The following is a 14,702-nucleotide window of genomic DNA, read 5'->3' as shown; positions in this document are numbered from 1 at the left end:
AGGTATCAATAAGGTCACCTTTCTTACGACAAACGGATTACAGCTTACGAGAGTGGAAATAGACGTTTCCCTTACATCATAACATAAAAAAAAACTAACTATCCGTATGATATAAACCCCGTTGTCTTACACAACATCGCATTTCATGTAATACTATCCAGAGCCAAAAAATATTGCATAATATGGAAGGAATAGAAATTTTGTCTCATTCAGGAGTGGCGATAATTTTTATTATCCTTCAATTTATTGTTATTTTTTCATTACAGATTATTCATCATTCAGCTTGTGCATTGAATAAGTACATACCTAAAATAACAAAAGACTTTTCCTTTTATATTGCAGCAAAGGTATTGTAATTTACGCTAAAAAATTCCTTAATTTTCGCCGTTTTTCGTGCGATCCCTAACTCCTTTTTTAACTAAACCATATTGGCGCTCTATTATGTGTGGTTGCATACGCTGTCAGGATGCCTGCCGGCGGAGCGGAAGCTTGGCAACACTGTTCTCCATAAGGCCCGTACTGTCAACAAATGTGGAACGCATGTTCGTGTCCTTAGCACTCTCTTAGTTTATGGTCTAACCGTGTAGTGGCGCCGACTCCATGGGGCCTGAGGGGACCCGAACCACCTCAAAACTTCGTTATGGGTGTGAAGAAAAATGCGCCAGGCTTGTCGATTTTCCCCGTAGTGTCCAGATATCGAGATTCGAGTTATCAGGGTTCAAATGTTGATCATATGACTCTTCTGAAATGCTTAAAAAACTTAAAAGCCCCTACTTATAAAATTTCCCGGGGCAAGATCCCCGGTTTGGGCCCCACCCCAATATTTTTTGTAAGTGGGCATCCCTGTAACCGTGTGTCGTAGTCCTTTGTGCTTAGCCTGTGTCCGGCGAACGCGCGGGTTTCTAATCGAGGCTATGTTGAGAGCTGTATGCGTGGTGTGGAATCACCCCATGCCACACACCCTGGTGGTGGCTTGCACGGTAACACGTAGATGAAAAAGGTCTGCAATGAAAAGTGTCCCTTCTTCGCATAGTCCTCTCCTCTCTCTCGCAGATGGATGCTTGCATTACGCGAACATGTATGTGATTGACGTGGGGGAAGATGAAGGTCGTTGCTCTGCTGGGGAAGGTCCATTACTTTCCGCGGTGCCTTGATGAAAGGCAATTCCTACATCGCAGCTATTATATGCGTCTGAGGTCTGATATGCGTATACCAGCGGCTATTCATCTATCATTTTTTTAAACATCGGTTGTAAAGGTAATTGAATAAAAACTAACACTGGAGAGTCACTTTAAAGAATGCTATGGGAATCAGGTCGGCGTGGTGGCCAGAGTGTTGGCTTCCCACCCCGTGGGCCCGGGTTCAAATCTCGGCAGTGGCAGAGAATTCACGGAGACTGGCCGATCCCTGCATGAATGATGTGCGAAGGACATTTTAAGCGCAACACTCCGTCCGTCGGATGGGACGATAGGCAGAGGTCCCCATGGCGCCTTTCGTTAACCCCTTGCGCTGTAATGACGAGTCTAGCTCGTCATGAACTTGCGATGCCAAACCGCGCAATGACGAGTGTATCTCGTCATCGGATTATCATAATTTTAGCACTATTTTGAGGAACAATATAATTATTTTTAAAGCTTAAAAATGTTAAATCATACATAGTATACATAAATAATTCATATTTCATGAATCATGATGCATTGGAAGGATTAAAATGACTTTATTCGAGTAGCTGTGTTCTTCATGTTTAATAATCTCATTTTATTTCACGGCTGTACGTTGATTGCAAATTACAAAATATCATTTAATTACGTACCACTTAAAAGAGACCCACCAAAAAATAAATAGAGAATGATATTCGGAAAATTAATGGAATTGGAAGGGGTTAAGAGCAGGCTAATGCCGACGCCAGGTTTCTCCCCACCGTTCCTTACCCACCCATTTTCCTAACGACGCAAATCACCTCTGCTGTCGATCGACTCCTCCAATTACCATACCAAGATCGCCACTTTTTCAATAATTTTTCCAGGAATCGCGGGATAAGCCTCACAACCTGCCTCTGGCGATGGGGTTGCAGGCAGCGTATAATAGGTGGAGGGGAGGGGCAATTGTTTCTCGATGATAGCTGAGAATACCCCGGAATTACCGTTTCAAGCATTTTTTTTTTTTTTTTTGCCAGTCGGACAGCGCGCACGACTCTGCTTCCCCCCCCCCCCCCGCCCCCTCCTATCCTCCAAAGGCAACCTCCGTCTCTCTCTCTCTCTAAGGTGCGTTACATAACGCCAGGAAAGAGGGGGATGGCCAACAAGACGTCCCACAGTCTGAGCACTCGAGCCGTCCAGGATGGGCCTGCCAACGGATCACAAGACTTCCCTTAAAATGTGAGTACGTCTCATTGGGCCTTCTTTCCACCCAACAGGCTTCTTTCTCCGTTCTTCATTATTCCCACTCCCCACCACCACCACGGCAAGTACAATCATAGGTCTCTTATAAGCCCCTGGAAAGCATTTTACCCTAACCGGGATTCGAGCCCATGACTCTCGGATTCGCGCAATGAGTGAATTCGCTCGTTCAACGTATCAACCTGAAGGCTGCTTCGAATAGGTGAGGGTAAAGCTCACAACAAACTTGCCCGCAGGCGTGTGAAAATCAAACAATCAGCTCAGGAGGGCAGCATTCCCTTTGCCCTGATATGCAACCTCACACTCTGACGGTATTTTTACTGGAGGTGTCCGAAGACTTCACGCGGGTTTTAACCGGGGACCCTACGGTTAGTTGTCATGCGCCCTACGCACGCTCAACTTTTATCTCCGCAAGGTACCCGAAAAGTATTTTACCCTAACCAAGATTCGAGCCCATGTCTCATGGATTCGTCTTCATCCGTTACAAATAAAAAAAAAGCAATGCGGGACCGCGCGGACACATGAGGAGCAACCGGCTTCAGATTGACTGCGAGATACGCGGGTGTGATACAAGGAAAAAAAAACACATTGCGGCCGCGGTCCATTGAAAATGTCTCGAGTCGATTATTGAATTAAATTGAATGAATGAATACGCTGAGTTCCCTCGCGAGAAAAATAGACGGAGACGCTGAAAGATTCGTCCCATTGCAATGGATTTAATTTCGCGAGTTAAAGCATGCGTACTTCAATCGACAGTCAATTATTTTAGTTGGGCGAGAGGGATCCTTTGGATAGGGCACTCGGAGAACTAGCCCTTCTCTTGGTTACAAGTTATCGTATCCTTTGTAACGTGACGATGGTTTTCCAGTTTGGATCTCTGGAGGTAGACTCCGCTGCATAAATCAAATAAATTGTTTTTTTTCCGCGCCTTCCTTCTCCTCCGTGCACCGAGTTTCCATCCCCCCTCTCTCTCTCTCCACTCTTAGCCTTCACTCCTCCACCACGATCTTCTTTACTCGCTCGTCGCCTTTCCAACTGTTCATTTGTCTCTCGAATCCCGTCAACTCATTTTCTGAGACAGATTAGAATCATGTCCTCTTATACCGATGAGCAAGTTTAAAAAAAATGCTTTCGTTTGTCACCAATAGAAAATAACTTTGATTATCTGTACTCTTCTCGGAACCCATGGATTTATAATTGAATTACGCTCCAATACAGACCCCTGCAATGAATTCAAGGGTCCTGGGAGTAATATTCGATACGTATACGTTTTAATATTCGTACATGTATTTCATACGTATTCGCCTTTATTGCTCCCGCGTTAAAGTAGAAGACATATTAACTGCATGACCATACCATGTGCTACAAGGAGCATGACTTACACAGCATTACGTACACATATTTCGTTCATATTAATCTAATAATTCCCGCTATACCGGAGGTATTTTAACTTGGTCCTGACAAATTACTCGTTCAAAATTACGCTATCATTTTGAAATTTTTAAGAAAAGAGCAGGGGACCATTATGGAAATTCACCAGTATCTCAAGTGTGAAAATTGTATTTTTTTAAGAAAATACTGAAGCAAAATATTCTTACCACTTTCTCTTCCTGTGGCTTAGTACAGTGGCGGATACAGAGGGGGGGCGCGGGGGGGAAGGGGAGGCGCACCCCCCTTACGGGCCCACCCGTATTGCCAAACATAGCAGAACCACAATTATAATTTTTCTTTATCATAACATGGCATTGCTTTGTATGTGTGCGCAATAAATTTAATTAAAATTTTCTTAAACTCTGCAGGTGACTTGATTATTTTTTTATTAGGATAAAAGTAAAGGTAACTCAAGATATCTGCTGCCCCCCTTTTTTTCTGTATCCGCTACTGGCTTAGTAGGTTTCTGTTCCGATGTGTACTGCCAGGTGTTAATTGTAAAATGCGATACGGTAAATATGACTCAGCTCATCAATCTCTTCCCGTTGGCGATCGAGTATAGTTTCCTGACAACAGCTGTGTACGAAAGCATTTGTGCGAGAATGGACTTTTCATTCTCGACCTTCTGATGCCATGGAGTATGGTCTCTATTCATTCATCGTGTACTGCGGATCCGTATTTTTATACAATGCAAATGAAATTTAATGAGAGGGAAACTTGTTAAACTCGACGGGGGTAGTAATTTCCATTTTCTCAAATCCCAGAACGGCTAGCCATATTACCTGTTACGTAATCGCGTTTCGAAGTGAATCTCAATCTATATTTCGAGGGCGAACGAGTAAATGGACATCAGAACATTGTTCACGAAAAAAATAGCCAACCTCGACTATTATCACTCGATGACAGAAGCAGGCATAAGGTCTTGAGCGATCGAGAATGGATACCTTTCAAATAACATCATATTAGAAGCTGATCAAGAGAGAGAATAGAATAAATCAAGAGAGAGGTATTTTGCGCAACGGATAGGTATGGGAATTCGTTTTTCCTCACTGACAATAAAGGGCTTTAATAAATGTTAGGCGGAACTTCGGTAGAGCTTTTTCTTTTCATTTAATGACGGCTGGTCTCCTAACACCCCCCGCCAAACGCCTATTGAGGTGGCTTGCGGGGTAGTATGTAGATGGAGATGAAGGTAGTGCATTCGTGATTGTGGAACCTCCTCGTCGGTCCACAGGGGTGCTGATTCCCCTGATTCTAAACGAACAATGATGATGAAAAGTTAAGAGTTTTGAAAATTCCTCTCAAATGTATTTAATTCCACAAATATAATTTTTTTAAATGTTGCAACCCCGCACAATGTATTTCCTTAGTGGGCGGTCAGTTTTCATCGAATCGCTCCAAAGTGTTTAAAGTGCGAATTATCTGATGCGAGAGAGATGTTTTTAACTTTTTTTTAAAATGTTGCAACACCGCACAATGTATTTCCTTAGTGGGCGGTCAGTTTTCAGCGAATCGCTCCTAAGTGTTTAAAGGGCGAATTATCCGATGCGATAGAGATGTTTTTTTTTCCTCTTCCTTTGATGCTGGAGCGAGCGAGGGAGGAGAAAATGTTGAAGGGGATGAGGAAGCGGGAAACCTTCTTTGGACGAAAAAAAAAACCATTTGATGTGACCCTGCCCTGCATTTCAGCGCGTCAAGCAGAACGCATCGCCGCTGCGGAGGAGATGTGCGTCCCACGCGTACAACACACGCGCCGATTGGTCCATTGACCCCGTCCGGCAAACTCCTTGACGACCTGCCTCACACTGGTCTGGCCAAAACCTCAAAAATTCTTTCGTAATGTATTCACTATAAATATCACAAGGCAGTGAAGAAATAATTTATAATAAATGGCACACCAAATGTCGTAATAACAAATATTTATGCTTTTATTCAATTCATTGGGTATAAAAGATTCACTTTCCAACATCCGCCGAGTGTAGTGTTCCTCTTGGCCTGCAGCCAGCTGTGCTATGCCGCACGATCGAAAAATCGATCTTAATTTCGGCGTCACCGATCATCTCATCGGATCACACTATACAGGCTTTGCCATATACGTGGTGTAAATACCTTGAGGTAATTAGATGACCTTTTTATTATATTCCTACATAGCAATTTTACAAACAACAGGTTCCACCATTTTGTATCGTATTGGTCAAGAATATAACAACCAATTCGTAGAAGTTGATATGAATTAACATTAACAAATCGTTTAATAACACTGTTAATATTTGGTCTCATGGTATTACAAGAGGTGAGGAATTAGTTTTAATATACTTACCGTGAGTTTCGAAAAAAATTCAATTTGGGTAATTTTTGTGAAATTGGTTCAACTTTGAGGCCATTTATTTAGTCAACAGAAGCAATACATGAAAAACGATATGCGTCTAAATATGCGCTAATGTAATGAAAACAGCTATGCAAAGTTTCAACCTCCATACTAAAAATAAATATTTTTGAGGCCTTGCCCAGGTTTTTTCGATTTCAGCCCACTGATCGCCGGTCCGAAATACTGGAAAGTACAAAGGTACCAATCGAAGCCAAAACCTGGAAATATAGTGTGGCTCTAATATTATGTTCTCTGTGTCGCTCTTAAAGATATCCATTCTCAATTGTTCAAGCAATCTAAGCCTAATTCGCTTAGCATCTGGGTAACACTGTCTGTACGCCCGTAGCAGTTTTTGACGAAACGCGCAGCCTTCCTTTGTATTTTATTCAGTTCGCGGATTAAGTCTTTCTGCACCGGGTCCCATACGCTCGTTGCATATTCAAGGTGCGGTCGGACGAGAGCGAAATAGCACCTTTCTTTCACTTTCTTATCCGAAAATCTTCCCACAATACGCTTGACGAATCCTAATTTCTTCAGGGATATGCCGCAAATATTCTATATATGTGTTCCCCACGTGAGGTTCGGGGTTATCGTAACTCCCAGGTACTTCACTTCGTCTGTTGCCTTTATGTTAATACCATCCACTGGAATGATGCTGTTGCCATGACCGTGATCTGTATTCTTACTTGTACCGTAGTTGTGGTCTATTGGTTGGCGCCGACCAATGGCTTAATAGTTTTCAGCACCGCCCCCCAGGGCTGGATTTGAGATGTGGGGTCCTTTTTGGTGGGAGGCCCACGGTTTCGAGCCGTTGCGATTTGCAGCGTAATAACAGAAAATCCACGTAGCACAATTTTTGAGCAAATTTATTGACAATATAACAAACTAAGCTCTTCGTCTTCCTAAAAACATAAAGAGCTGCGCATGCAACCCGTGCTTCCGACTTGGCGAGCCACTGGTTGCATTCAGATCTACATTAACGACGCCAACGGATAAAATATTTTTGTTTATCAGCAGCGTTATTAATTTGTTGACTTCAATGTTGGCGACTACATGTTAACCAAAAAAACAACCCAGCTTCATCTTGAATCGCCTAATACATGATGATTTTTTTCCGATTTTGTGAGATTTACCACTATATTGGCGGAAGGGTCTTGCTTGTTGGGTGGCCGAGGGCCCGTGTCCCGTGGGATGGGACCCCCTTTAATCCGGCCCTGCTGGCCCCCAAGTGTTCGCCTCGAAGGCATCACATCTTTCTTAAAAAAATCATCAGTTTAAAAATGTTATCAAATTTTGCATTAGTTTTTGCTGGAATATGTTCAAACATATATACAAATATCATAAAAGAAAAACCGAATACGGGAAAGAAAATTTTAAAAATATAAATAAATTGCTTGGGGCAGTGGAAATAAACTTAATGATTACTTGGAATGAAAAAAGGAAAAAATGATAGAAAAATTGCAAAAAAATTACTTATTATATGCATGCAAGTTCTTATAATCAATTTCATCATTAAGTATATAAGTTCCCGACAAACAACCCACTGCCCATAAAACACAAACAGATGCGCACAATAATAATTATAATTGTTGATTGGCTGGTTGTGTCGAACTTGGTTTATCGGTCGAAACGCGCGTCAAATAATGTGGGTCTAAATTTTCGATTTTATAATGTCCTTTTTTGAACTAAAATTTTTATTCTTAACGTCATATTCTTATATTTAATATTAGCAACGTTTCACACCGCCAAAGCAAACATGCGTCAAAAATTCCAAAGTATCTGTAAACTGGTCGGTCGGGTTGAGTCAGGGGACTCAAATTTATTTGCTTTTGCAAACGCGACTTCGGCGCGGCTTTGAGATCGTGACTGAAAACAGACAAATTATTTCGATTTCACATTAGTATTATTTACTCACTACACTTGTTTTCACACGTTACCTCACCTTCATGTTACACGGCTTAATAACGTCAGGTCTCTTGAAGACCATACGTTAGAAATCTTGTAGCTAAATCTCGTTGGCATGCATTGTGTATATAAACATGATAACCCTTTTTCGAAGAGGTTTATTTATTCTTAAAGACTTGAAAAGTGATTGTATAAGCTACATAACAGGGATCTGACGCGGTCGGCTGGTCGACGAGGGCTCCGAGCTTATGGGACCCTAACAACGCTTGCGTCTACCATGAAGCGCACGTATATATGGGGGGTGTAATAAAAAAAGACTCAAATTACTTGAACGAAAGTTTTTTGCTATTAAAAATTCTACGCTTTCATTATTTGCTATATATATAACATAATCAGTGTAAAAAGATCATACAAAAATAAAAATAAAATGAAGGTGTAGGAGGTAAAAGAGGACCTGATTTTTTTTTAAACGAGATGTTCGACAAGGTTATTTTAGAGGTTTCTTTTTTAGATTTCAGTTAAGTTTCAAGAAAAAAATTCACTAAATAGATAAAAGAACCGTAAAAAAATTTAATATTAAATAAATGTAAGTAAAGTAAAATAATTAAATATTTGCAAACAATGAAATTTTCGTTGTATTTTTTTTACGAAATTGCTATTTTTTTATTAACTTTTATAAGGTTTTTATGAGTCCGAACAGCGTCAAAATCTATTTCCGGAAATGCAATTTTCTACAATATTCCGTGCCTCCGCAAATTTTCGGGAACGAGGGCCCCCAATCAACCCAGACCGCACCTGCTGCATACGCATCTCCTCTCTCAGTTGTTTCAAATAAGAGTTTCTCGACAAAATCTCTATCAACCAATTTGGGCGCCGCGAAACACTTCCGGTCTGAATGGAATCTCATATAGTACTCCATGTCACTTACCCAAGCGAAACGAGTCCAAAGGTCCATGGTACAGGCTACGACAAGAGGCTTATAGTTGGGTAAGTTTGTGCGCGATGGCTTATCTCATTTTCGTCGATGAATACGTTTGCCAGGCACGGAATGTCCATTCATTCATTCAGGTACGTAGCCAGCAGTTGAAAATAATACGGTATTATTATTATTTTTTTGGCTAGTCGCCCACGAAAAATGATATTCACGGCTATGAGAATGAATTCGGCGAGGGGCAAGAGTGATGTATCGCAGCTCACACGAATCTGTGTTGGGGTGTGTCTGATTGCATTACGAATTCCCTCAGAAATATTCACGCGTGGAAGACGCGCCCAAACGCGTTTACCACTGCCTGGGAACCCATCTTTTCCACTCCCGCTGCTCGAACGTAAACTCCATCTCAGCTCACGTAAAGTCCACAAATCGCTCGTATGTAAGCACGTACACACACGATTGTTTACAGGTGGTATCCGAGCACGTCCGAAGTCAACGGTCGTGCATCGATGCGAGCGTGCGTTTCCACGCGGCCACGTAGCATCGTGATTAGAAGTGACATGGAACGCATGCAGACCGAGTGAATATGGGTGGCGTAATCAGCATCACTCTATCTCCTCTTGTGCATTCACTCATCGTCAAAGCTAAACGTCACGGCTCTGACAAATCGTAGCCTCCTCCTTTCTTTTCGACGTCATTGGACATCATTCTGCTTTAATAGGGTGGTTTCCTATTATTTTTTTATTGCCTAAATCGAAAGATTATTTACTCCTGGAGTACGAATTTCATAGTTTCATAAGTTTCCCTGAAGTCTGTCCCTCATTGGTAATCTCAGACGTTGTAAAACTCCTATCTACTAGAACAGAAACTAGGTCCCTGTGACGTCACGTGGAGTGGCATCGCATGGGCGCCAAACTGGCCTTTTTCAAATGCTGTTAAAATTTACATTGCCATTCGTCTAAACTGAGATTTCTAAAACCAAATGACATGTATTTTATGAAATCACTAATGGTGGGTAACGAATCGCAATCAATGCCTTTCGTTTTCTTTGATGACGGAAACTACCCTATTCCTCTGCCAGGCAACACAGCAATGCATGTCCAACATACTTATCCTCTTTTTCGAACCCATAGTGAATTCTCTATTCTGAATGCTTAGCTTGATGAAGAAAAAGGAAAAGATGATAAGGAACTTTGATTGTAATTTTGTCAGAGTTTAGGAGATGGATGAAAATAAATGTGTCTTACACAGCTACATTAGCACAATTGAAGTGAATAAACCTAAAGTAATATGTCGTCATTTTAATTAACATATGTACTCAAACTGCTAAGAAGAGCCCTGAGTAATGGCATTTGCACTACTGTAATAAATATTGTTTACGTAAATGAATCATGCAATATTTGAACCTTTCTAATTTTCATGCAGAAAAACCAATTGTTCTACATGCTCATGCAGCAGGTCTTGACGTCTTCATGTCACAATATTTCTGCCTGCAGAAAAAATGTCTTTCCCTACACAATTGTGTGGCTGGTCAAGTACTCTTTGGCCAAAATTGTAATATTTGGGAACCTTGGGCATTCTTATTAAAGATTCTATCAACGATTTTTATAGATCTTGAATCTTCATGGAATTTAAGTGGACGAAGCGAACAAACTATAGAGCTTTAACTTCGTTGGCCAAAAAAGTTTTTTTTTTCTCGCTTCGATTAATCCACCTTAGAAACTCTTGTTTTATAACTTCAAGAGGGAAACTAAACGTAAAAAATGAATAAACAAAAAATAATATGGGACGTTGGTAGTAATCAAAAATATGGCGCCACTTGTGAAGTTGTGACGTCAAACTGGGGAAAACTTGTATTGTCCAATAAAACCTAAAAGTTACATTCTTTTCTTATAAATCTTAACAGTTTTTACGTATTATCTCGGTGTTTGAGTAAGGAAAGTAGGAAAGGGTATAAAAGTATCGCATAAGAAAGTATGCGCTTCCATACTTGCTTATAAGCTGTAAAATCTAAGTCCGTGCTTATAAGGTTCCACGCGCAAGGAGCTGGCAAGGCAAAGCGAGAAGCTCGGCTCAGCGGCGCCATAATATTTTTTCTTAACCTTGTAACTCCCTTAAAAATTAAGATAAGTGAATGATTTTTTCACTAAATTAACTTTGTAGTTTTCTTCAAATTTGATACCCAGCATATCGGGACCTTTGACAAAATAACTGTAAGTTAGTAGGCGACCTTTTATCTTTTACCTTACAAAAATAGAAACTTTCTTGTCCTAAAGGGTGTTACATCAGTATAACTGCATTTTTTCTCAATTACTGTAAAATTAGTGAAAACCTACAAAGAGAAATTAGTATGAAGAATTCTTTTGTAGACGATTCAATTGAATATGATGAACGGTTAGACGACAATTGCGAGAAGAAGATAAAGTAAAAAAAATACACGCTTGTAATGCAAATTAAAGGAAATATTTTTTATAGCCTCTGCTATAATTTTTATGTAAAAATTAGTGACGCCAATGAATACAGCGTCTCTTTCTACATTAGAGTACACTGCCTAACAGTGCATAGCGCAATATTAATGTTTTATGTTGCTATTGACAACACCGTGCTACCAGCCTTATGGAGATTAACATGGGAAACGAATCTGCATAAGAACCCATACTGTCAACTGAATGTAGAAAGCTCGCGACACGAAATAATATAGGAGTAAAAGTGCACTTTTGGGCAGATTAATTTTCTCGAGCAGAGAAAATTATTTTTCGAGTCAAAATTTTGGAACGGCGAGGAAATAGTCTTGTATACAAATACCATGCCCCCATCCAACCCAAAACCCAACGTAACCCAGCATGATCCGATCCGCCCACATCAAAATAAAAAAAATAAAAATAAATCAAAAATATCTATTCGTTCGGATTTTATATAATTTGGAAGGGACAATTATTTTATAAAATGGCGTGTCAATAATGCTTGAATTCTTCGCGGGGGTAGTCGATAGGTAAAAAAACATGTTTGTGCCACGTGAGTTCGAGCATTGTGTCCATATCGCGAAAGAGTCTTCCTTGAAGTTTATTAGTGGACGTATTGCTCCTATTAACAGGTATGCACACTGTGATGTAAAATAAGACAAACGTCGAAAATACTAAGAGGAAACAAAGAATTCTGAAATAGTTAGGCAGTAATAAATAATCGTCACATTGTCTTCTATGAAGATTCGCTTCAATAAGATAGTTTCCTTAATCAAAAAAAACTAAAGGCATTGATTGCGATTCGTTACCCACCATTAGTGTATTCATAAAATACATGTCATTTGGTTTTAGAAATCTCAGTTTAGACGAATGGCAATGTCAATTAGAACCGCATTTGAAAAAGGCCAGTTTGGCGCCCATGCGATGCCACTCCACGTGACGTCACAGGGACCTAGTTTCAATACGGGTAGATAGGAGTTTTACAACGTCTGAGATTGCCAATGCATGCATGAGGGACATACTTCAGGGAAACATGTCTTAATAATCACCTATTAAAACTGCCTATGGTCGGAAAGTGTCCTTAGTTTGATAAGGTATTAATAATCCTTATTTAAGCCAAGCGCTACCTGCTAGCATCCTACGTCGTATCAGCGTTCAAAGCCTCGCCCCAAGGTCACCTCACTTGCGGCAGCGGGAACCAGAACGACGTCACATGGGGTTTTTCAAGCATTCATACTTAGCCGTCGCGTTTTCGCGCGCTTAAAAATTTTCAATTTTAATTCAATCGCGAGATACAGATATCGTCATTTAAAAACATAAAAGTGTGAAATACGTACTCCAGGAGTAATAATCTTTCGATTTAGGCAATAAAAAAATAACAGGAAACCACCCTGTTGCATTCCCGTGCTCTGACAATCGTCCTCAGCGCACTCACAATCAGTCGCCTGAAGGCATTGAGATGCGTAATTTTAGCCTGAATCACGCGGTAATTTTTTTCTGTCCTTTTTCATCACTCATTCCGTCACTTTCCGCATTTAAAGCAGTCATTCCCATGCCTGGAGCCAACGCAGAGTGATTATGTGATCGAGTGATTACGTGAAACGGTCATATTTCCCGTCATCATCGGAGCTATCGCTCGGAGCTCTATAGCTCTTGGCAAGATTGGCATGGTTTAAAAAGAGTATTTCCTCACTTCAACTCCACCAAAATCACCAAAATTCAGTGCTAATTTTCATATTCACTACCATTTTTGTGGATAACGAATGGATTAAACATACATTTTTAAGTGCTATGCTGATTAAACACCATTCATGGACTACATTATGCATTTAGATTAGAAGTGGGTAATGAGAACTTACTTGCTTGTATATTCATTGCCATAAACATAAATCGATCAAAGATTCGGGATATAGAGTCCCTCTTCTGGCCTATTGGTAAGTATAGAGCTCCTCATGACGTAATTCTAGGGTGAATGTTTTTTCCCTAGCAACCCTACCTTCTTTTATGTGTTCGAAGGAGCTTCCTCATCCCACAAATGGGCCAGATTCAATTCCCAAATCTGTTTACCCTTCCCACCGGAACTACACGGAAATTGGTCGTAGGTACATTCTCCATTGGCATCCTAGAAATAAATCCTATTATAGATTAATTTGATCTCGGATGAGATAGAGCGCCTTTTTGGTCCCGTAAATGTGTTAAAAACCGGTTTCCTAGGTTTCGAAAGTTGTTTAATTATTTTCATCTATGAATCTGTGGGCTTTCCTCGTTTGTGAGCGGAGTTGAAGTTGCGAATGGTTGAGTGTTGGTCGTGGACTCGAGCATCGAACTGCCGACACAAAATGGATCGAATTGCACGAAAACATTATTAGAGTGTTTTGGTATAACCAGATTTTCTTTAAAACGTGATTGAAACTTGCAACAATATCACTTGATTCCCTACTTGAACAAATCTTACGGCGAGATATTCAATGTAACATTTCACTCGTTAGGGTCGGCTTACTTCGATTTTAGTCCACTTCCCGCTGGTCCACACGCTGCGAAAATCCGTTCATGGAAAATATTCTCTTTTAAATCTGAAAGCATCCACTGGGCGACGTTCCCGCCATCCTTACGCGTGTCTTTATCTCATTGTCAGCCAAGTGAACTTTTCTTCCTTTGAGAGGCATGGACGTATTTCGCTGGCCTCATTTCAAGTCCATTCCAAGCAAGGAAAGAGATCATAAAATGTTTTTAAAAAAATGGCCGAGCAACTTATGCGCCAAAGGGGTGTATTAGTGATCAAATTAAAATAACTCGAGGAAACACTCGCCAAGTGCAATTAAAATTAAACGCAGGGGAAGCGTTCGAGCGATGTGTAAAGAGATAAGTGACCTAAGTTAATTGATTCGTGAACTTGATAAAATATATATGAAAGCTGCTCGATACGTCAAAGACTGTTACGGGCGTAGAAAACTGCTATACATATATGTTAAACGAATGAGGCTGGGAGCTGCTAGAGACTCGGAAGCTGCGTGATATTACTTGAGTTACTGAGAATGGATAGCTATCTTTCAGAGCAACAAGGTGATCATCATACTTGAACCCCACGTTTTGCCTTAAACTGTAGCAGTTCGCACGCCGTCCGTAATGAGTGTGCGCGCCGCCTCCCGGCATTCCTTGCGAACAACCACATGTCAGTTGCAGTTCTGTATCTAACCTTTACGCTT

The 14,702-nt window shown here is 40.6% G+C and overlaps 1 protein-coding gene across 1 annotated transcript in view; it reads left to right on the top strand.

The window, feature by feature from the left end:
* The first annotated feature begins 2,298 nt into the window (after positions 1–2,298).
* Positions 2,299–14,702, top strand: part of LOC124156538 (sialin-like) — a 102,196-nt gene continuing 89,792 nt past the window's right edge. The window contains exon 1 of the mRNA XM_046531137.1: positions 2,299–2,378. Within this exon, the coding sequence (XP_046387093.1) occupies positions 2,341–2,378 (38 nt within the window). The 5' untranslated portion in view covers positions 2,299–2,340. The remainder of the gene's footprint in view (positions 2,379–14,702) is intronic.

The sequence above is a fragment of the Ischnura elegans genome, chromosome 3 (genome assembly GCF_921293095.1).
Source record: "Ischnura elegans chromosome 3, ioIscEleg1.1, whole genome shotgun sequence".
Taxonomy (NCBI): Eukaryota; Metazoa; Arthropoda; class Insecta; order Odonata; family Coenagrionidae; genus Ischnura; species Ischnura elegans.
This window is presented reverse-complemented; position numbering and strand designations above follow the sequence as displayed.